At 43.5% G+C, this 23,908-nt stretch overlaps 1 protein-coding gene across 1 annotated transcript; it reads right to left on the bottom strand.

Moving 5' to 3' along the window:
- Positions 1-21,374: 21,374 nt before the first annotated feature.
- On the bottom strand, positions 21,375-23,666 carry LOC100279736 (SAR-like protein). Its single transcript, NM_001152695.1, has 3 exons — positions 23,365-23,666; positions 23,142-23,273; positions 21,375-21,874 (listed from the first exon to the last, which is right to left on the bottom strand). Exons 1-3 carry the CDS (start codon positions 23,491-23,493, stop codon positions 21,554-21,556), a joined length of 582 nt encoding a protein of 193 aa, NP_001146167.1. The 5' UTR covers positions 23,494-23,666; the 3' UTR covers positions 21,375-21,553.
- Between the last annotated feature and the right edge of the window lie 242 nt (positions 23,667-23,908).

The raw sequence follows: 23,908 nt of genomic DNA, 5'->3' as shown, positions 1-23,908 counted from the left end.
GGGACACCCACATTTTGGTGGCAATCAATGATTACAAAGATCCAAATCCATCATAAGTTCACCACGACAAACATAGAAATACATGATAAGCAAACTACCCTAACTAACTATGACTGACTAAGATTAAGACATCTGACTTAAACATTTATTACAAACTCTGACACTAGTGATCTAGGGCTCCAAGTCTATCTTGGTCCTGCATTCAGGGGTGCCATAAGCATGATGACCATGGGGCGGTGAGCGGTAAGGGTGTTGAGTCCCAACCGGTGCGGGGGAACCATCCTACTGATGGCGGCACTCCGCGCGCTTAGCACGCAGTTCCATGATCTCTGAACGATCCTTGCCTAACTCGTCCAACTCGTCAAGGGTGTGGTCTAGCTCAGTGTTGAGCATGGCGAACGGGTTGATCATGCTGCTCAACCTGGGATTGCCCTCACCAACGGATGAGACAATCACACTCATGGTATTGTCGGTCAAACAGCGGGGGTAGTACTTCAGGTCGAGACCGTCAGCCACTCCACTGAACAACGAACAATACTACGAAAGTGCACACCGTGTAGCATCCTACATGGCTACCTCGGCAGTATCCCGCTCAGTGATAGTATAATGCTCTGAGTAGGCCTCTGCACCCCGAAGATCATCATCCAGATGGTGCACCAGGCAATTAGCCTCCCATTGGTCCGGGTATAACCCATGACTGTGCTGGTAGACTACACAGTGGTACTCGATTGACCAAGTTTGTTGGTCAAAGGCTCGACGCAGCAATGTGTTTAGTACGTCAAGGAAATGACAACCGCGAGTGGTGTCACAAGTGATGGGTTGGGTGACCCATCCTTCCGGCTCCTGCTCCTCTGAAGGCTCCTTGTTGTGGCTCGAACTGCCACCGTCGTCGTCTCCGTCGAGGTCTCCTCTATCACCTATTGTTCCCTTTGGTGGTGTAGGGGGCACCTCTAGCTGGGGCATAGAGGAGGGATGCCTTTTAGACTCCACCCCGTGCTGAGGTGAGGGGGAAGAGTCCTGCTGCTCCCTCTCCTGACGTCGACATTCCTGGTCCTCGCGTAGGGGGTGGTGCAGTCTCTCCATGTGACTCGACTGTCCAGACACCGTGCGGCGAAGTGGACGCTCCACAAGGCAAGAGAGCAGGAAAGGGATCACCGACTTACGTGCGGTGCACCTAAGACTGGCCATCTACAAAAGATGTCATAAGCATAAGAGTAAGAACAGAACTATATGACCAACAAGTAAACCATAAGCGGAAATAATTTTTTTACAAGGTGAGTATATATGTAGTAGTATAACATAGAATTGGTCAAGATGACCAACTTTTGAAGTAACACCAAAGGTCAAGGTGAGAATAAGGGTCTATAGTCCTTAAAACGAGCATTCTAGTCTAGGTTACCGGTCCTACAGTCAGCAAGGTTTTGATACCACTTATGTCACACTAGCTTTGGAAGGTAAACCGAATGCGAACCATGTACGTGCCAGGATCAGAAACTCACGTACACAGCGATTACATAATTAGACATCATCACACATTGCTAAAAAATAATAGCAAAATAGGTACTTTATTACATCACGATGTCCAAAACATCCATAGAGTCATTAACTAAAGTATAATCAAAGTGTTGAATGAAACGCAGTACAATAATGCCTTCACAGGCAGCTGGGGTTTGCCAATAATCTATTCTAGAACTTGTCGAAGCCCTGGAACTCCTGAAAGTCCTCCATGTTGCCTAAATCTTCTCCTGAGCACTGATTGCAATGGGGACAACCTGGGGTTTTGGCTTTTTAAGCAAGGGTGAGTACATATCAACGTACTGAGCAAATGTCTCATTTGGCTAAAGTGGGCTAGCTATATGTCACTACACCAAAATAGTAAACTTCCTAGAGCCTAAACCCTAGGAAGTTAGACCTAAACTCTAGGAAGTTAGCTAAACTCTCGGAAGTTAAGCCATCTCGTCGGAAGTTTGGCTCTCGGAAATTTTTTGACGTAAGTTAGCTTAACTTCCTAGAGCCCTCTAAAAAGTTAGCTAACTTCCTACAGCCAAAAAAGCCTCTCGGAAGTTAGTAGATTCTCGGAAGTTAGTAGCTTCACGCTGTCAGCGCCGTCAGCTGACTAACTTCCTACGACTAACATCCTACGTCTGACTATAGCCCCCTAACTTCCTACGGCTGACTGTAGCCCCTAGGAATGTAGCTGGCTAACTTCCTACAGCTTAATAAGCCTCTAGGAAGTTAATTTGACCAGCATTACAAATGTTGTTTATTTTTATTTTACACCACATTCCACAACATACAAATATATCAACAGCTATATAGCACAACATATTTTCACATAAAACATCTCACACACAATCACATAACAATATGTAAATTCATAGTCTCATCAATTACATCACAAAAGTCTCATCCATAGTCTCATCAATTACATCACAAAAGTCTCATCCATAGTCATAATAAGGCACATCTCATCATCCAGTACTAATAAGAGACAATATCTCATACATAGTCATAATAAAAGTCTTAAGTATCAGAACGCAATAACATGGAAGCTCACGGTCGCCGATCACCATGGGGTTACAGTGACGAGTGATGGTCGATACCTCCAGCCGGGCCGAACACAGCTCGAACACAGCTGCTACCCCCATTCCAGATCCTGCAATTGTTACGACGCATCATGGTCAACTACAGAAGATCAAATTACATCTATGTGTTGACATGCTTTGCCTATACACGTTAGTATGTGATAACTGATAAGTAAGACTTACCGATACACATGGTGACAACACCAAATCTGCATTCTCTGCCCCGGCGCTTCATTTCATTTAGAAGAGTAGCCACGCATCGGGCACCTAAACATACGAAGAATCACAAGTTTAACCGACTTTGCTCAGAAAAAAATATAGCAGGTAAGTAGATGTTCCATTACCTGTTGCACCCAGAGGGTGTCCAAGGGCAATCACGCCTCCATTTACATTTACTTTGGAACGGTCTAGCCCCGACTTGTTGCAGCAATAGACAAACTGATTGAGTAAACCCTTCTCCAAGGTCTCCACCGAAAGGTTTGCTGCAGACCGAAGAAAACATATCTCTAGTGAACAACATGACGTCGATTAATTAATAGGTATGGTGCATGTTTTATATCACAATATTATACATATATTCTTGTTAACTGACCCAATGTTACTTATAACAAAATAAAATATTTAAGAGAACCCATGCAAACGTGTAGTGTTGATGATAATACTATACTTTTGGAAGTTTGGAACCAATGAAAAGAAACGAGGCATAAGTTGTGCTGGACAACATAAACTTCTAAATTGCACTCATACAAGAACATACCACAGGTGCATTAAATATCACCTCGGTATTGAAGTCAACACAACCATATCCTGAAAGCTTAGCAGTGAAACCTTTATTTATTTGGATGTTCAAAGTTGAGAACTCGATGTACATGGCCTGAAAAACAAATGGAAATATAAATACAAGTTAAGTCAGCGGCTCGGTATTATAAGATAATGTGGTTGAATGCCAAATAAAAAATTAAAAGCACACCAAATAGGGCGACGGTAGAAGATTTTTCTTAGATTTTTTTTTATTTTTCTTTTTTAATAAAATCGCAGATATTCTCGTAATCAGATAAACTCATCTGCTTTCGTCCCAAATATTTGATTTATATGTCTGGCTAGAGAAACAATCAAAATAATTGTTTTACGCACGATTTTCCCAGTTCTAGTATATAGATTTGAAATATACACAAAGGAGCCGGGCTAAAATGAGATCGACTTTAATAATTTACTCTACGTGATTTAGTTGAAGTAAGTCAAAATCCTATCTGCTAAGATGCACTTGATTTTGTCGCCAAAAGAACGTGCTGAAGAAACAACCTGAATTATTAACCTTGTGCACGATTTCTCGGATAATGCACGCGGCCAAATCAGATCAGGCGCTTTCCAAATTGCATTTACTTAACCGAGCAATTCTAAACAAGCATAGAACTTGTCATCATGCAAGATGATTGAATTCTGAACTATATGAAGTCCTTTTAATATTCTTGATGGATAGAGATGCAGTGGACAAAGAAATCACTATTTGTGCTGACATTTATCACTAAGGTCCATATATGCTGCCTAATATGAGGCAAACACCTAGGGCAAATAAGTGCAACACAAAATTATTATATGCACAAATCATGCACTAATCTGGCGGACGAATGAATATCTTTGTATTATACATCTCACTGCTTCTCGACTACAGGCTACAATTCTGATAGAAAATAAATCTGCCAGGCTGCTCTATCTGCATTTCTGCCCAAACAAGAATTTACAGCTTCGGTCCTGGTGGAACACACAGGAGAGAGAAAGGAGAGTGAGAAGAGGATAAGACTGAGTAGGGGTTTAAGATAAAAAATAAAACTTCCTAGAGTAAAGTCGTCGGAAGTTACTTAACTTCTTAGAGGTTGTACATATACTATAGGCAGTTAGCTTTTCGTTTGACTGGTCAAAAGCTAAAATCTAACTTCCTAGAGGAGGTCGTAGGAAGTTAGCATGGGCAGCTAACTTCCTAGAGGCGGCCGTAGGAAGTTAGCGGCTAGTTTGACCGCATCCGTGGATAAGCAACTGAAAGCTAACTTCCTAGAGGAGGCCGTAGGAAGTTAGCTGCACATGCTAACTTCCTAGAGGCAGCCGTAGGAAATTAGCTGCTCATGCTAACTTCCTATGGCCGCCTCTAGAAAGTTAGCGGCTCATTTGATCGCACACACGGGTCAGCATGTGAAAGCTAACTTCCTACAGCTTTTATAAAATACAGTTGGAAGTTATGTTTATTTCCTAGAGCTACCAGTTGCCTCTCGGAAGTTATTTATTTCCTACGGTTTGTTATAAAAGTTGTAGGAAGTTAAAAACCGTAGGAAGTGTATGATTTTGGTGTAGTGTGTGGGGTTAAACGTACGCAGCAAATGTTTGTAGAAAGCTGACTTGATAAGCTTTCTCACCATGTATAGCATTCCTAATGAAACTTCGTAGAATGATGCAGTTTAATACAAAAACTTGGTCATCAAGCAGACTGTTGACCTTCTGACCAGTCAGAACTAAAGTAGGTCAGTCGCCTTGCTGAGAGATCCGATTAAGTCAACCTTAGAAGCATTGGAAATTAGACTGCAAGATGTTTCCAAAATGTACTTATGGGCCTTCATAGCTTTTGGGAATCAAAAGATATGACTGTTTCTTCTGGATGGTTCTTTTGCGTTGGACTAACTCGAACATAGATCTTCTCTCAAATTCGCCCTTGATATGTTTTGTCTTTCCTCTTTGGTGAACCTAAGAAATATCAACATACACGATTTAGGTAACATAAGGTTCTCATTAGTGTTTAATTGAAATTTATAAAGTAGTGTGTGCACCTCTCGTTGTATCTTTTTCACTCGGCTTTGAGTGATAGGTCCAGTAGGAATGGTCGGCAAGGTCGATGATATTGGTATGGTCACATCAATTCTTCACCATGCTATTTTGAGCTTAATTATGTATTTTGGTGTTCAAGTTGTAAAACATTATCCCTGGACCTCACAAGTCCTTGTGCAAATGATGCATATGTTTAGGGGGAGGATATGCTACAACTTGACCCTTTGAGACTAATATGTTTGCTTAAGTGATTTTGGTGTAGTCTCAAAGGTGAATTGGAAGAGAAATAGTGGACTTGATCAATGAAATAGGCTTCCACTGCAAAACAATATCATTGTACCATGTTCAAGTTGCCCTTGCTATTCATTGCCTTCTTGCCCTTAATTTGCAATTTTTTGGTGAGGCAACGAGGTTTTAAGGCCACTAATTTCTCCATTTTGGTGTTTAATGCCAAAGTGGGAGAAATTAGGGACAAAGCAACTGGATCTACCACCACATGTGAATTTCAAAAGAATTTCAAAAAAAATATTGTGTTTAGTACTTGTCTTTTGATCAAAACCCTCTTTTGCAAAACTACTCTCTTGTGGGGAGAAATCTATGGGGAGCTTTTGGCTTTTGATCCAAATCTATTTTGCGAAAATAAACCAAGTGGTGGAAAAATGATCCAAATATGCCAAATTCTATACTAATTCTATTGTGTTTGATTTGACTTCAATTTTCAAAACTTGGCTCATATTTGGTTATAGTACCTTGTAAGTTGCTTTTGATGTGTTGGCATAAATCACCAAAAAGGGGGAGATTGAAAGGGAAATGGTGCCCTTGGGCCATTTCTATCTGTTTTGGTGATTAAATGCTCAACACATTACTATGGACTAACATATTTTCCTAGAAGCATGAGCACAGGTAGTTGTAAAGCAAATTAAGAAATATAAGGAAAACCATTCTTTAGGCTTGAAAATGGGCACACTGAAACATCTATGGATCAAAGTAAAAAAGGTATGCTTCTATCACTTAGTCAATTGTTTTAGGTATTAACTAGGGACCATATGAAGTCAAGGCAAAAGGAGCAAAAGAAAGTTGGAACGAAAAAGAAGAACTTGGGCTGGTCTGTGTAGCACCGTATTGTCTGGTACCACCCACCGGACAATCTGGTGACCGTCCAACCGTAATGGCCACTCTCTAACCGTCAGATGGCGCACAGGACAGTACGGTGTCCACCTAAAATGGAAAGTGACCAATCAGGGATCTGTTGATTGTAGCACTGTGCAGTGTCCGGTGCGCCACCGGACAGTCTGGTGCACCTAGAGACAGGGAAGGCTGGGAGCTTCCAAATGAAGCTCCAACAGCTCCTAGGTCCCTTGGGGCTATAAAAGGACCTCCTAGGCGCATGGAGTAGTAACCCAAGCATACTTTGAGCACACTACAACTCTAAACCTCTGCGACCACATTGTTGATGTTGGTCACTTGTTCTCAAATGCTATGAGTCAAGAATAAGACAACACAAGTATTAATGGTTAAAAGACCTTCATCCTTCGAAACATTATCTCCCTTAGGATATAATGATCTTCAGACGAAGGTCATGAAGGGCGTACCTTCATCATCTCAGCATATAATAATGAAAGTAGAAGCATATGAAACATGGGAAATGACATGAATAATCATATGCTATTATCAGAGTATTTTTTATTATATTATCATGAATAAACATGATCGATATCGAATTACATTTATACCTTCGGCTTGACAGAAGGCAAAAGTCCAGGCGTGACGTGCGAGTGGATACAAGTCAGCGTGAACAGTACGGTGTCACTGTTCATCTATTTATAAGCATAGGACACAGCATGTGTAGAATTACATTCATGCCCTTGACATTTACTATTGACTTAAGGACAATCTATCGAGGACAAAACAGACTTTTCCCCTTTAAGTCGGTTTCATTTTCCATTGCTGAGCCGAAGCTTTTTCACGGGTAGCTTCGGCACTGGCTCATCCTTCTCCCGAATCGTGCTCTTCATATCATGTAAAACTTCATCCCATGTCCCAAGGTTCCTGTACATATATTATACTTGGGAAACATGTTAGTAGTGTTTTTGAGTACCTTCGGAAGACGAAGGCCCCCAACAGTTGATTAGTTAGACAGAGATTTGAGCGCGTTATTGAGTTGTGACTCTGTCGTTTTGATTCGTGTCCTCTCTCTTTTGCATGTGTGTGTTGCTGCTGTGTTGTGCTCTTGTGTGTGTCTCTACTCCCCTCCTTACTCTAGATTTGATTGTAATCATTTGTGTAAGGCGTGAGAGACTCCAATTTGTGGAGATTCCTCACAAAGGGATATTGATATAATAAGACAAATTGTGGCACTCAAGTTTGATCTTTGGATCACTTGAGAGAGGTTGAGTGCACCTTTGACAAAAAGAGGTCACCACAACGTGGAGTAGGCATTGACCGAACCATAGTAAAAATCGTTGAGTCTCTTATCCATTTTACTTATTGTGATTAATGTCTTCTTTAGTTCTCTACTCACTTGCAATGTTGCTCCTAAGTTTAATACTCATCTTAAAGGAGCAATCAAGTGAAGAGTTCTCCCTTCTTCTCTATTCTCATCCTAACTTGGTTTTAGTTCTCACTAACACATATTATAAACCAAGTTTGTGTTGTTTAGAGTTAATTTGACAGGATCACCTATTGACCCCTCGTCTAGGTACTCTCAATCACCCTATGAGAGATGGTGTGATTGAGGAGCCTATGAGAGCCCCTCCTTACAAACAAGTGTGGATTCCAAAACCTAACCACCTTAGGAAGACACTTGATACCCTTCCCGACATCTCTAGTGATCCCCTTCCTAGAACTCCTTAGCCACCCAAAAAGAAAGCCCCCTCCCACAAGCAAAATCCACCCAAGAGAGAGGCGAGGCTCCATTGTGAGTATTGTGCGAGGGATGGCATCTGGCTGATTTTTGCTTTAGGAGGAAGAGAGATAAGTGGTGGGTTTCTGAGTTGAGTAGGAAGAACATGAACCGCCCTTCTCATGATGTTCATGCTCAGTCTATTCAGAGACATCTTGTGAGGCTTAGAGGTGCTTTGCCTCTTGCTACTAGGCCATAGGTGGAGAGGCCATGTGGTGGTCGTGCCTGGCGGGGTGTTGGTCATGTGCCAAATGGCCAAGGACCCTGTGGCAGTGGTTTTGGTTCTTACTTCCCTAGCAGACCACAGTTTCCTTCTTGTAGTTATTGCTTCCCTTCTAGACTAGGGATGACTGGTGTTTTTCCTAACACTTTATGGGCAGATGTCGCAGTACTTGTATTATCCTCAGTATCCTAACTCTAGTGTTGTGCCATTTGCTCACCCCGTGTCTTTCAATTTGCTTTCTGTTTCACAACTCCTTGAGGATGACTATGAAGTGCGCTTTAAAAAGCGCTTGACTCAGGTTTTGGATGCCCAGGGGGATCTTGTTTGTCAGATTTTCCCTTTTGGTCAAGTTTTCTGTGCTGATTTGTCACATTCTTCTTGCCCTTCTTTGCTGGCAGGATCCTCTTCTTTGATTTGGAAGTGGCATAGGTGACTAGGACACTTGAGCTTTGATTTTTCTCACTACTCTTGGTTGTTCTTCAAGAAGGTGAAGGATGAGGTATTCACTTATGCTCGAGATTCGATTCTTAGGTTGCAAAATTAGTTTCCCAAGAATGCCATGAGAGCTATATGCAGTGACAATGGCACAAAATTCAAAAAATACTAATTTTTTGTGCTTATTTGGGACTTGAGGATCAATTTTCCTCTCCGTATGTGCCTCAGGAAAATGGCATTGTTGAATGCAATAATCGGACCCTTGTTGAGACGGCCAGGACCATGCTTGATGTGCATAGGACTCCTAGGCATTTTTGGGCTAAAACGATTCACACTGCTTGCCATGTGTTAAACTACATCTTTCTTTGAGCTTTCTTGAACAAGACTTCTTATGAGTTGTGGTTTGGATGGCCACTCAAGGTTAGTCATTTTAGAGTGTTTGGCTGCAGATTCTTTGTGCTCAAACAGGGCAATTTGGACAAATTTGAGTATCGGTGTTCTGATGAGGTTTTCCTAGGTTATGCATTACATTCTTGTGCTTATCGTGTTCTTAACCTGGAGACTAACCGCATTATGGAGACTTGTGAGGTAACATTCGATGAGATCGCACCATGTCCATCCCCTGTCTTTGAGCCTGCAGGTCTAGATCAGATGGGACATACCATCTTTGTGAAGGAGGAGCATGACGATGCTGATTGGGGTGATACCGAGCTGACTCCGCCGACGTCCCCAGTTGAGTCTGCTTCCACTACTTCGGCTAACGAACCCAATCCCACTACATCCACTACTTGGGGTCTGCTCGAGCTAGCTCCTACTAAGACTAGAGGAGTTGAGGCTGATGTTGAGGGGGAGGCCACCTCTTCGAGGATGGATCTGTGGCATGTTCAGCATGATCACCCTCCTCAACAAATGATTGGTGAGATTGATATGCGAGTCACTCACTCCAGGTATCAGCAGATGTCACATTTTGCTCACTTAGTTATGTTGTTTCTTTTGAGCCATGGGATGTTGAATGTGCTTTGTATGATTCTAATTAGGTCAATGTTATGCATGAGGAGGTTGAAAATTTTAAGCGAAATCAGGTTTGGGTTTTGGTGCCGCCTCCTTCAAATTGCCATCCCATAGGTACCAAATGGGTTTTCAAAAACAAAGAGAGTGAGGATGGGTTGGTAGTGAGAAACAACGCGAGGTTGGTTGTGCAAGGGTATTGCCAGAAAGAAGGTATTGACTATGAGGAGACCTTTGCTCTTGTTGCCCATTTAGAGGCCATTAGGATCCTTTTAGCCTTTGCTACTTCAAAGGGTTTTAAGTTTTTTCAAATGGATGTCAAGGGTACCTTTTTGAATGGGTATATAGAGGAAGAGTTCTATGTGAAGCAGCTCCCTCGTTTTGAGAGTCTCAAATTTCCAAACCATGTTTTAAACTCCAAAAGCCTTGTATGGTTTGAAACAAACCCCTAGAGCCTTGTATAAGTGTTTGAAGTCTTTCTTGCTTTGAAAAGGTTTTAAAATGGGCTATGTGGACAAAACAATTTTTCTCCTCAAACATGGCAGTTATACCCTTTTAAACTCCAAAAAGCTTTGTATGGTTTGAAACGACTCTTGTTTCCAAGTTTTCAAATCTTATGAGCAGGGAGTTTGAAACGACTCTTTTTTCTCCTCAAAGTGTGCGACAGCCGCTCGCCCTCTACGCTCTCGCTGTTGCATGGGTCCCACCGGCCAGTCGCTCTCATGCCTTGCGCCCGCGCCGTGGTACCGTTGACTGGTGGGCCCTCTACGTAGGGAGCTACATAAAGCAATCTGCCTCACCGTCATGGGGGCTCCATGGTCGACCTCTCCGCGTGAGATTTTATGGCTGCTCCTAACCACCTCAGGCCAACCTTGTCCACATTTGCTGACCCCCTTGGTGCCATGTTGGGATATATACCACACCTTGCGCCGCCTCCAGGGAACCCTAGCACGCAGAGGAAGTAGGCTAAGTCGCTGCCGAGGGGGTAGTGACACCACAACAGTTGTTCCTTGCCTTCAACGATGTTTGGGCTATGTGAATCGGGTTGTGGGAATGCGCGACGTCCCCGGGCAGGTGAACAGGACCTCGTCGGTAGGGATTGGAGCATGTTCCTGTCGGAATCGCTCGCTAGAGTTGGGATTCACAGTCGACTCGTCGAGTTCCGTGGCCATCGTTATCACTTCTTCCTCTACCAATGAGGTACCCTTCATCTCGTCTGCCTTCATCTCTACATTTGTCGGCATAGATCAGAGGGCGGGATTAGGTGGCGGTGGGGTTTAATTGCTCGTCGGCGCAGGGAATCCATTAGCTCCACCGCGAGCTGTGGGTGTGGCTTCGGTGCAAGCCGCATGTGATGATAGCCCTCCCACTCTATTCGTGGTACTTACTCATGGCAGCTCTCTAGGATCATATATTGTCCCCACGGACCAACATGGGTCTTTTGTGCGCACTTTGTCCTCACTCATGCGCACCCGAGAAAACTTCTCGGTTGGTCACCCATCCCAAATTGCTCCAATCCAAGCACGCTCAACTTGAAGGTTCTTCCGAGAAAGGCTTCCGAAAAAGAAGATGCACCTTGTTGATATGAGTACTATATTAATTCTATTAAGCCTTGGGCAGGATATCACCATCCCCTGGGGCCAAGATATCACAGCATCAAGGCAAACTTCTTGAAGAGTGTGTGGCTGTCAGATGCATATTCTAGGAGTTTGTCCATTTTGTCCCCAACTAAGTGGATGAACTTTATGTATTTAGGGGTAGTTTAGACTAGTGAAATAACCCCTATAAATAGGTGGGAGGGCTATTGCTACAGCTATCTCTTTGGCTAGTGATTAGGGCACTCTTAGTTTCCCATTGCCCTAGGCTTAACCACTTTCACTTTTGTAGCGAGGAGATACACCGATGTTTTGAACCTCTGCGTCCGTGTATTCAATTTTGTGAGGATGTATGGTCATAACCACAGGTGGTCCAGTGTGCTTTCGTCGTTCATCTCAAGTCTGATTGTGTGTTTGCACTTGGTGTGTTCTTCCTCTTTTTCCTCACCTCTTCCATTTGGATTTTGGGAGAAAACTTGTTCTTGTTGATTGTGTGAAGTATTTGGGGATACTTGCTGTTGGAGGACCACCCAGATTAGTTTTGGTATCTACTACAAGAAGATCATGGGCATGTGATGTTCTTCTTTAGTTTGATTTGTGTTTACAAAACCCCAACAAACCCCATTTCAAACTAAGTTTTGAATCTATTTTAGTTGCATATATCTTTTCTTTCTTAAACTTCATAAATCATCTTCTCTCCCTCTGTGCTTATTGCATGTGAAATTTGAGATCAATCTATGCATTTTTGGTCGTGCGACACTGTCGCGCTATGTGTAGCACTACCGCTGCATGGCACTGCCGCCCATCAGAGCGACGTTGTCGCTTCTTCTGTTCTGCAGTTCTAAAGTCCATCTTCTGTAGTTTTCTGAAGGGGTTTTGTTCTAACTAATTGGTGCAGTCAATCGACGCTAGATTTATTTGTACTGTGTTATGCGGTTTTTGGAGTCCCGTGGGATTGGATTGAAGTTGGGATCAAGTCACGTGTGCTCTCTAGAGTAGAGAAAATTTTGTGGCTCCCATTCACCCCTCCCCCTCTAATAGTCTCACCGGTCCTTCATAAATAAAATTAGGGTACCTTTCATTTTCATCAATTAGTAAACAAAATCAGGGTTGAACATGCTACAAAAGTGCATACAACGAGTTCTCTGAAATATTCTAAATTTTTTACCACTGATCCAAAATCACAAAGGATGGAAGCACACAAAATTTCACTTGAAACAGAGTTGTATTGTGACCTAGAGAAATTCACAAAGGATCTCTGAAATTCGTGAAAGCACTTAAACATTTTTTTAATTATCTTCCCAATTTTTTTTGAATTTTTTGACCGAACCAAATAGGCCGAGGGCGAGTTTGGGTCACCCCAGAATGGAGTCAGGAATCTGCTGTAAAAAATTAAGCTCAAACGGAGCACCGAGCGAAAAGTTATGTCCGTTTTATGGAAGGTATCTCAAGTTATGGTTGTCAAAGGCACAAATTGGCAGGAACCGTAGCGGCGGCTATGGAGCACAGGGGCACAAACCTCCCTGGTATAAGCAATAGGTAAGCGCCAGATGATGAAACAAGGAGGGGCTGCGATGCAAGGCGGCTTGCAACCTAATCTAGGGCTAGCGTAGCGAGAGTTCACACAAGGCGGCTAGCGAGGGCAAATCGAGTAATGTGGTGTCTCGACTTGTAATCTGGGAAAGGTGGATGGGATAGCGGCAGAAACAAATAACAGCAACGGAGCGGTTGAACTACGATGACGACACGACCTAAACCAGCAACAAGACTCGAACACGGAGACAAACTCAACAAAGCAATCTGAAACGAAATTGCAAGGCTAAACAGGGTTCTAGGACAGCGGAATTTTTTTGTATGGCAATTTTCTGGAGCTATAGGAAGAAAACATAAAATAAACTAGGGTAATCCTGACGGTAATACCTGAGTCTTTGATACCACTTGATAGGAACGGGGGTGCCTGATCTTCCGACAGGTGAAGGTAACTATCGATTTGGTGGAGATGTCACACAGACGATTCGGCTTCCAATCAACACGACTAGAACCCCGCAATCGCAGCACCACTTCTCCTCTGGTTATGAACCGTGCACTGCGCGATTGACCTCGCCACGAGGGCTAATTCCTGCCTGAGAATCGAAGACACAAGCAAGAACAAGAAAGAACACAATTTGGAATATTGTGGATGAATGATTAAGCTCACAAGTTGGGGTCTCACAAACCGATCTACGACGACTGTTCTTGACAGATCTAAGTTAAGCAAAACCTGAGCCCTAATGTGGTGGTGGCTATTGATTATATAAGGGTTAGGAGCGTGACTCCCTCCCTGGACGCGCTCTAATGGGCTCAACAAAGATACACGGCCCAAAGGCCAAGTTACGGTGTCGCAGCATAAAATAAATAATCCTTCACTAATACAACTAACTCTAATTAAAAGAAAAAGAGAGGGAGAAAACTAGAGAAAGAGAGAGAGAATCTAGAGTGAGACAGAGAAGAGTAACACCTGAATTTGGATGATCATAAGAAAGAAATTTTATACTACCAAATTCAGGGTGTTACAGTAGTGCTACCCTGCCTCGCCTCTTCGGTAGAGGTGTATGGGGTCCATACAACCCTGTGGCAGATGGGTAACACGACTTGTGGGTAAAGATGTACAACCTCTGTATAGTGTAAAACTGGTATATCAGCCGTGCTCACGGTCATGAGCGGCTCGGACCCTCACATGAGTAACTTATGACATTAAACTTAATTAGACATTTGCATCGCATTGTGGTTTATTTATTAATTATGATCTCTCATTATTTGGGTTGGTATTTACTTATACTTAGTAACTGCTAATAAAATTTGACCAACTTATTAAAAAGCAACGCTTTGCCTTAACCATTATTGTTAATCATCTTGACACTATACATGAGCCCCCACTTTTGTGAGCCCATGCACATTATTCCCTACACTTGTTGAGCGATGAACTTTTGTGTGCTCACTCTTGCAATAAAACTCTGCCTCCCACAGGTGAAGAGCAGGTAGCCTAGGAGGAGGACTACTACGAGGAGTTTGATGAGGTCTAAGAGTCGTCTCCCAGTCGACTTAATGGCGTCAAGGAAATAGTATTAGTTTTCTTTATCTATTATTAGTTATATTGTAAGACATTCTCGTTATTTAATAATGTTCATGACATTTATCTCTATACACTTGGTCATTGTATGTGTTGTTCTTCTTTGGCGCTCATATGAGACGCATCTGGGTTTACCCCTTAAATCCGGGTGTAACAATATTTGCATTTGAATTCAAAGGATAAAATAAAAAGGAAAAGGGAAGCATAATTTAGAAATAAAAGAAAGGGAAAAGAAGCCTGCCACCTCTCCCCCTCGCCCTTTTGGCCTATTTGGCCCGCTCCCCCCTTTCTCTCTCTGATCGGTGGGACCGCCCTATCGGCGCGTCGGCCTCATCCGCGTGCTCGCACTTCCTCCCTCTGCCCCCGGGCCCCATCTGTTAGCGCTCCCTTGTCAATTTCTTCCGCGCCGACCCTTTAACCCCTCTGCTCTGGGTCGCTGACCGGCGAGCCCCGCCCATTAGCGCGTGTCCTCGCCCGCGTGGTACCGCTGACCAGCGGGCTCGATCAAGCCAAGGGCCCACTGTCAGCCGTCGTACGCGCGCTGGGGGTCACGTCGCACAGGGCTCAGCCATAGGACACTGGCTTCTAGGCCCCACCGGCTAGCCGCCGCGTTCCCCCTCCTTGCGCTCTCATCCCCCCCCCCCCGCGCGCTTCTAATCTCGGCTCTCCGCTCCCGATCTGACGAACGAGAAGCCTTGGTACCCCTTCGCCGCAGGTATTTTGCTTAAAAATCCCCTGGGTTCCCGGGATTAGAACCCGCCATCATTAGCCCTTGCAACCGAGCCCCTGGGTTCTTGCTGAGAGACCCTAGATTTTTATTTAATTAGAGAAATGTATCTAAATTAGGGTTTTTGAATTTTAAAACTCCTGAAATTCATAACTTTGTCATATGAACTCCAAATTAGGTGGTTCAAATTGCAAAATGTTCATTATATTATTTTCTATCTGCTAAAATTGTGTTCATCCACTGTTTCCATGTCTCAATTTTATAGTTGTTCTCTAGGTTAGAGTTGAGGCTATAGGAACTTTATTAGCAATAAAATAAAGATAAAAGCCCTTAATGAATGTTCAAATGCTTAACTTTATAGGTCCAACTCTAGTTAATGTATAATCCCATCCCTGAAATAACTTGATTTAAGAAAGTAATTGACTAAGATAGACTTAGTTAGAGAACAATAGACCACTTAGCATAGTGACCTACCCCAAACCTACAATGCACCAATATGTATTTACCTTTCTATTTAACTTGTGTTTATTCTATTGCATATGTTTGGTGTACTGTCCTTTTGCTATTTCCCAAGTGTGTTGAATGAATTATTGCTTTGCGTAGACAACAAGCAGTATGTGGTTCCCAAGAGTGTTGCAGGAGATTTCCCTCAGCATCAACCTGGTGAAGGCAAGTGTCCTCTGACCTATTATGTCCTACTTACTTTATAATTCATTGTCCCACATACCATGATCAACCTAAGGATTGACTAGTGTTCTATTTTCCTGTCCTTGGTTATCCATTGGGCATTGGCTACTATGAGTAGTATCATGCTACTTATTTACTTTAATCAATGAACATGATGAGAATATTTATGATACGATGATGATATCTTGATTATGATGATGGACTTGTGACACTTTAGGGGACTCGGGCTGTTTCCCGAGTACCTCTCTATAAGGACCTATTCATTGGATGACCACCCGGGAAAACAATACAACCATGAGGGTGGTATGGGACGCCCTTAGCTTATTAATTAGAGGAACTTGAGGTGTAGTCGGCTTCGCCATCGTGCCATCAATGAGGTCCGAGCACAGTACTTGCTCTGCCGAGGTTGGGTGCCGAGGTTTGTTCGTTTTGCTTTTATTAGTCATCCCTCCTGCGGGGAGAGGTACTGTGTTTATTAAACTAGAGAAACCTAACGAGCAGCTACGAGCTCTGGGAATCTCTGTAAAGGCTATGTAGTGAATCCCTAGCCATTCACCTCGGTAGTGAAGATCGGGTCTTGCAAACCCAGGCTGGAAAAGGATCACGACTCGTGGGTAAAGTGTGCAACCTCTGCAGAGGGTTAGAAACTAGTATATCAATCGTGCTCACGGTTATGAGAAGCCTTGGGAGCTCCTTTGATTAGAGTTACTCTGGTTACCTTTATAATGATGCTTATTGATGATGATTATAATTATGGATTCTGGTATTTCCTCTTAGAGGGAGTACTTTTTAGGTTAATAACTTGGGATTATTGCTAAAACTTGGCTCTCTACTAGTAATAAATACCTGACCAACTAAAAGCAACTACTTTAAGCTTCACCCCACATACAGCTAGTCCACTTTAGCCAAACGGGATATTTGCTAAGTACGTTGATGAGTACTCACCCTTGCTTAAAAACACCAAACACCAGGTTGTCCCCATTGCAACCAGTGCTCAGGAAAAGATGATGGCAATATGGAGGACTTTCAGGAGTTTCAGGACTTTGACGAGTTCTAGATTAGACTAGCGGCAAACCCCCAGTCAGCTGCCTGTGAAGGCCTTATCGTGTTATGTTTCGTTCAACACTTCGATTATAGTTTAAGTTAATAACTTTGTGGATATTTTGGACATCGTGATGTAATAAAATACCTATTTCTGCTATTATTTGGAGCATTGTGTGATGATGTCCAATTATGTAATCGCTGTGTGCGTGAATTTAATATCATGGCACGTACATAGTTCGCATTCGGTTTGCCTTCCAAAACCGGGTGTGACACGGACCCCAGCACTGCTGGACTAAGGCTGGCACTGCTGCTCTGACTTCCTTGTGATTTTGACTATGATATTTTCTAGGAAGTTAGGTCTGCAGTTCTTAGGATTTTTGGTGCATACAAACGACACCAGTTTGTGTTACTCCCTATTCTACTTCACTGAGTCCCTTTGAGATCAAAGTCACGTACTCGCAAGACAAAAAAAATTAGTGGCTCTCATTACCGCCCCTCTGGTCGCCTAACCGGTCCTACAACGGAACACATGTCTAGGACGTGTGGGATACGTATGGAGTACTCTACTCACAGTATTTTTGGTGGTTGAGCCTCAAAACCACCTAGCGCTACATTTTGTTGGTTTCACCAAGTTTGGGTCTCAAAACTCGGCGGTGCAGTTTTAGCGAGAATCAGAGACGACATGCAGTGTCATTGCGAAGGGTGCATCTGTAACACCCCATCCACTCACGGACCGGTGGTACTTACTCCGGGCAGCTCTCTAGGATCATATATGGTCCCCATAGACCAACACGGGTCTTTTGTGCGCACTTTGTCCTCACTCATGCACACCCGAGAAAACTTCCTGGTCGGTCACCCATCCGAAATTGCTCCAAGCCAAGCACACTTAACTTGAAGGTTCTTTCGAGATAGGCTTCCGAAAAAATAAGATGCACCGTGTTGATCTGAGTACTCTATTAATTCTATTAAGCCTTGGGCCAGGGTATCACCATCCCCTGGGGCCAAGATATCACAATGCACCCTCTTAGAAGACCAACGTCCTCGTCGGTTAACCCCAAGCCAGGAACCTTCCCTCTTGGCCACGTCTGTGTGACTAGTGTCGTCATATGCCATGCCATGTGACCACTCTAGGCCCACATCTGTCATGCGCCATATACCCGAACCCCTAACCCACACACGCCCGTAAAATCGCGAGGGTCGGCTCTGATACCACTTGTAACACCCCGTCCACTCTCGGACCAGCGGTACATACTCATGGCAGCTCTCTAGGATCATATATTGTCCCCATGGACCAACACGGGTCTTTTGTGCGCACTTTGTCCTCACTCATGCGCACCCGAGAAAACTTCTCGGTCGGTCACCCATCCCAAATTGCTCCAATACAAGCACGCTCAACTTGAAGGTTCTTCCAAGAAAGGCTTCCGAAAAAGAAGATGCACCTTGTTGATATGAGTACTCTATTAATTCTATTAAGCCTTGGGAAGGATATCACCATCCCCTGAGGCCAAGATATCACAGCATCAAGGCGAACTTCTTGAAGAGTGTGTGGCCGTCAGATGCATATTCTAGGAGTTTGTCCATTTTGTCCCCAACTAAGTGGATGAGCTTTATGTATTTAGGGGTAGTTTAGACTAGTGAAATAACCCCCTATAAATAGGTGGGAGGGCTATTGCTACAGCTATCTCTTTGGCTAGTGATTAGGGCACTCTTAGTTTCCCATTGCCCTAGGCTTAACCACTTTCACTTTTGTAGCGAGGAGATACACCGATGTTTTGAACCTCTGCGTCCGTGTATTCAATTTTGTGGGGAAGTATGGTCATGACCACAGGTGGTCCAGCGTGCTTTCGTCGTTCATCTCAAGTCTGATTGTGTGTTTGCACTTGGTGTGTTCTTCCTCTTTTTCCTCACCTCTTCCATTTGGATTTTGGGAGAAATCTTGTTCTTGTTCATTCTGTGAAGTATTTGGGGATACTTGTTGTTGGAGGACCACCCATAGATTAGTTTTGGTCTCTACTACAAGAAGATCATGGGCATGTGATGTTCTTCTTTAGTTTGATTTGTGTTTACAAAACCCCAACAAACCCCATTTCAAATTGAGTTTTTGAATCTATTTTAGTTGCATATATCTTTTCTTGCTTAAACTTCATAAATCATCTTCTCTCCCTCTGTGCTTGTTGCATGTGAAATTTGAGATCAATCTGTGAATTTTTGGTCGTGCGGCACTGTCGCGCTATGTGTAGCACTTCCGCTGCATGGCACTGCCGCCCATCAGAGCGACGTTGTTGCTTCTTCTGTTCTGCAGTTCTAAAGTCCATCTTCTGTAGTTTTCTAAGGGGTTTTGTTCTAACTATTTGGTGCAGTCAATCGACGCTAGATTGATTTGTACTGTGTTACGCGGTTTTTGGAGTCCCGTGGGATTGGATTGAAGTTGGGATCAAGTCACGTGTGCTCTCTAGAGTAGAGAAAATTTTGTGGCTCCCATTCACCCCTCCCCCTCTAATAGTCTCATCGGTCCTTCATAAACAAAATTAGGGTAGCTTTCATTTTCATCAATTAGTAAACAAAATCAGGGTTGAACATGCTACAAAAGTGCATACAACGAGTTCTCTAGATGAGGGAAATGCACAAACATACAAGGCATGAACAGCAAAACAATATAATATGCTTGAAACGAATCAAAGGTTCTAAAGTAGCACAAAATCAACAAGTGGCACACTAGGATCATCTTGAAAAACATTGTTGTCAATCAAGTATAATTAGTAACATGGAGCAATGTTTCCATCATCATTTCATGCAGGAATAAATTCAACAACACATTAGCAGAAATCACATATAAGTCAGTAGCATAATAATATACAGATGCATATATACACACACATAAAGTTAAAAGCAACAAACGTCTGCATATGTGACAACGTTCAAAATCTCACCCAGTTTTAAGTTCACAATAGAACATACTAAATCCCACTATTTGGCCATCTAGATATGTCACGAAGCAACATATTACAATCAGGGCGAAACATAATAGGGTAACACTAAAACTTGCTCGATCTAGCAGCGAGGCAAATGACGGAGATAGAGAGGGAGAGAGAGGAAGCAAGGAGGCATATCATGCACTTGTGGATGCGGGCAGCAGGGTAGTCGTAGGAGAGCAGATGCTCTTCTGGAGATGGAAACTGGGACGGCCACAACGGAACATGGTAACACTAAAAATGTCTCGATCTAGCAGTGAGGCAGAGGCAAACGAACGGAGAGAGGGAGGAAGTAGGGAGGCGGTAGGGTAGCCGCAAGAGGAGCAGGTGCTCTTCTAGAGGTCGAAACTATGGCGGCCGCAACAGATGCTGAGCATGTGCGTCATGCGCTTGACGAAGCTACCCGGATCCTTCCCCTATGGCCACAAGGCCTACAACTACACGTCAGTAGACGAACGAAGGCGAGGGCACATACGTGTCATTCCTTTCCTTGCTCCACTCGAGTAGGTCTCAAGGAGGCGTGCAGTGATTGGGTTGGGGGTGGGGGAGTGGCGGCATGGGAAAAATTATGTACATCCCGAATGCAAAGGCACACCTTTGTAGCCTCTCACATCCATCCCGTGCAGATCCACACTACAGAAATAGAAGCCCTCCTTGGTTTTTTTTTCTTCTATTCATGTGGGCCTGCATTGGATGTATGTGAGAGGCCGCAAAGGCAGATGCACATAATTTTGCAGCGATCCAATGCCATGCTAAAGGACCCGGTCTACTGATATACGCACATACAGGTTGTTTGGTTGCCAGCATGAGAATCAGGCTGCATCCTAAAAACTGAACACCGGTGCAACCTAATGTTATTTATATGCACCTGTATATATCCAGAAAACTTACGTATGATACGGTCACATAGGCCTCGCTGCGTGCAAGCGGGGATCCAATCTCACGGATAATGCTGGTCATGCACTGACCAATGTCGTGCCGAAGGACCCGGTCCATTGATAGTTTCTGCGTTCCTGCCAATAAACGACAGCCCTATGATTCTAATAAAAAATAGATCTAACGATCGTGATTGACAAAAGAAAACTAGACTTTTTATAGTACAGATAGAGGCTTTAAGAAAACATAATCAAACCAAGAACATGCAATGATAATGCAACGACTCCTACTCAGTTGCAATGCACGAACATTACACCACAATTAAAGAAAGCAATAATTTTATAATGCATCGCAAGTACTTAGTAAACGTTGTATGGAAAAGCGAAAGAATAGAGTTCGACATAAATTGTTTTGACGCTAAAGATTCAACATGTTCAACAATGTTAAGCACTGTTTTTCCTCTTCGTACCCTCCATGATACTTTCCTAGCGACCATCGTTCGTTCTCGTCACGAACCAACCGGAACGAAAAGGCAAAAAAATTCGCCGGGCTGAGCATGCGCCCTCAGCGAGGGCCCTACTTGATGTACTGGGAGACCCACTTGAAACCATCACCGTAGCCCATCTTGCGAACAACACTGCACATGAAGACCTCAAGTGGACGGACATTGGAGTCGCCAAGGTTGACCTTGCCCTTCCCGGTTGTGAAGTTGCTAAGGCCTAGGTGATACCGTAGCTCCTCTTCAGAGGCAGCATATGGGATATCAATCTTGTTGCCAAGGATGAGAAATGGAACATTGGCCAAAGAATCATCAGACAGGAGAGCATCGAGCTCTTTCTTTGATTCAGCAAATCGCTCCTTATCATATGCATCTACCAGGTATACTACAGCATCAACCTGTTGCAATATGAAAAAGAAAAATCAGGCAGACATGAAAAGCTGCATCTGATGGAATAGAAGCAGAGGCATAAGAAAAATTATTAGCTTATAGCGAGCTGCAAAAGAAAGATAGAACACAGGAACCGAACAAATAACTATCTGCATTCTGCAACTAATCATTGCTTCAAAAAATTTGGTACAAGGAATAAGGATAGCACAGTGTGCAAAGACTATAGGAAATAACGGAAACATCAGCATGTAAAATGAAATATCACCTAACAAAATACATATTTAGACCAATGTTAAAAATAAATCATGCAAACAAACTTTGGGTGCCTCTTGATGGTGAAATGAGTCAATGAAAGGATGAATACACCATGCATTACAAAGTAGATATAAGATAATAAAAGATGCAGTAATGTTACAAGGTAGAGCAAGATGACACAAAGAATACCAGCGCAAAGTAAAGGCATATGCTAATGCATTGCAATACGACATGTAACACATTAGTCAATACAAAATGGCTAAAAGTCTGAAGTGCACATTAAAAGCTTTGGCTACACAAAAGGAATAATTTATGGAGTGGCCAATGACTTGTGCTAGAAATAGTGTGAAGATGACGAATGCAACTTTCACGTTGTTAATTGAAAAAATGTTATCAGTTGAAAATTGCCGAAGTTACAGTAACAAAAAGTGACAGAAAGTAGTATGTCTAAAGAACACATGCCATAAATGTCAATATAAATATGTATGCAACCAGAAAAATGTATTGACAGAGATACAGTATGTATACAATTGTGGATTGTGAATCAAAATGCAACGAGTACATGAAGCAACTGATGCAGTTGCCTCCCAAAGTCACATACATTTCAAAGAGCCTTAGGACTGACAACGAAAGAAACATACAACAACATGCACCTTTAGGACCTGGGAATTTCTGTGTGTACATGTTATTGATTCTAAACCTACATCACAAACTTGTCAATTTTTTATACTCAATTTCACGACGTCTCTACAGAGTAGTAAAGAAGCCGAACTGATGGCTGATGCATGTAAACCGCTTCCATACAGAAGCTACTTATCAATTTATCAAAGTAGCAAAATCAGAATTCTAAGACGAGATTGGATTACGCCAAAAGGAAAAGAACGACCTCCTATGTAAGTAACCTAGGACGGATCAAAATTCAAAACACACACGTTGTTTTGAATCAAGGGCACAACATAGCGCGCAAGGCGTAGATCTGACCACACGGCGCGTATTAAAAGAACGGATATGGAGCTCGACCTTTGCGTAGTAATCCTTCCACACGCGGCGCGCGATCTGGTGGCCGCCGAGGTCGAAGGCCTTGAACTTGATCTTGCCGATGCTGAGCTCCTCCGACGTCGGGTGCTGCGTCGGCTGGTGCTGCACCAACCGCTGCAACGATCGAAACAAGCACGGATCAGGCAAGCCCAGGGAAGCAGATCTAGGATAGGATACCGGAAGCAGACGGGGGACGGTGGCGTACCTCGTCCTTGAGCATGTGGAGCAGCGTGGTCTTGCCGGCGTTGTCGAGGCCAAGGAAGAGGATCTTGGCCTCCTTCTGCCACAGGCCGAGGGAGGCCAGCACCCCGTAGAACCAGTCCCAGAGGAACATCTCCCCCACCCGCCCTGCTGCGCCTCCCTCCTCCTCCTGGAGCCTCTACGCCTGACTTTGTCGCGCGGAATCCCTGAGAGGGCGGCGGCGGAGATCGCTGCGATCTGGGGGTTGGTGGTGGGAGAGGAAACCGAGGAGAGAGGGATGCGGATGTGTGTGGATCTGAATCTCCCAGTCTCTTTGATTGCCGCTGGGGAAGGAAAGGGGCGTTAAGACAATTAACTGACTCTGAAGAGCTTTTTGGAACCAAGTTATCCCGAACAGCAAGGTATCATCAAGACTGGGCTTCTGAAAATAGGTATTCCGAACACCGTAATTATAATTTTAGTATTATAATACTTTCTGGAATTTTGCTATCGGGGTGTGATTTAGCCGATCCGCAGTCGCTGTTACGGCAGTCCATCTCACTACCCCG

This window comes from Zea mays, chromosome 3, assembly GCF_902167145.1.
Source record: "Zea mays cultivar B73 chromosome 3, Zm-B73-REFERENCE-NAM-5.0, whole genome shotgun sequence".
In the NCBI taxonomy this organism is placed as follows: Eukaryota; Viridiplantae; Streptophyta; class Magnoliopsida; order Poales; family Poaceae; genus Zea; species Zea mays.
Note: the sequence above shows the minus strand (reverse complement) of the source record. Positions and strands in the feature narration are given on the sequence as shown.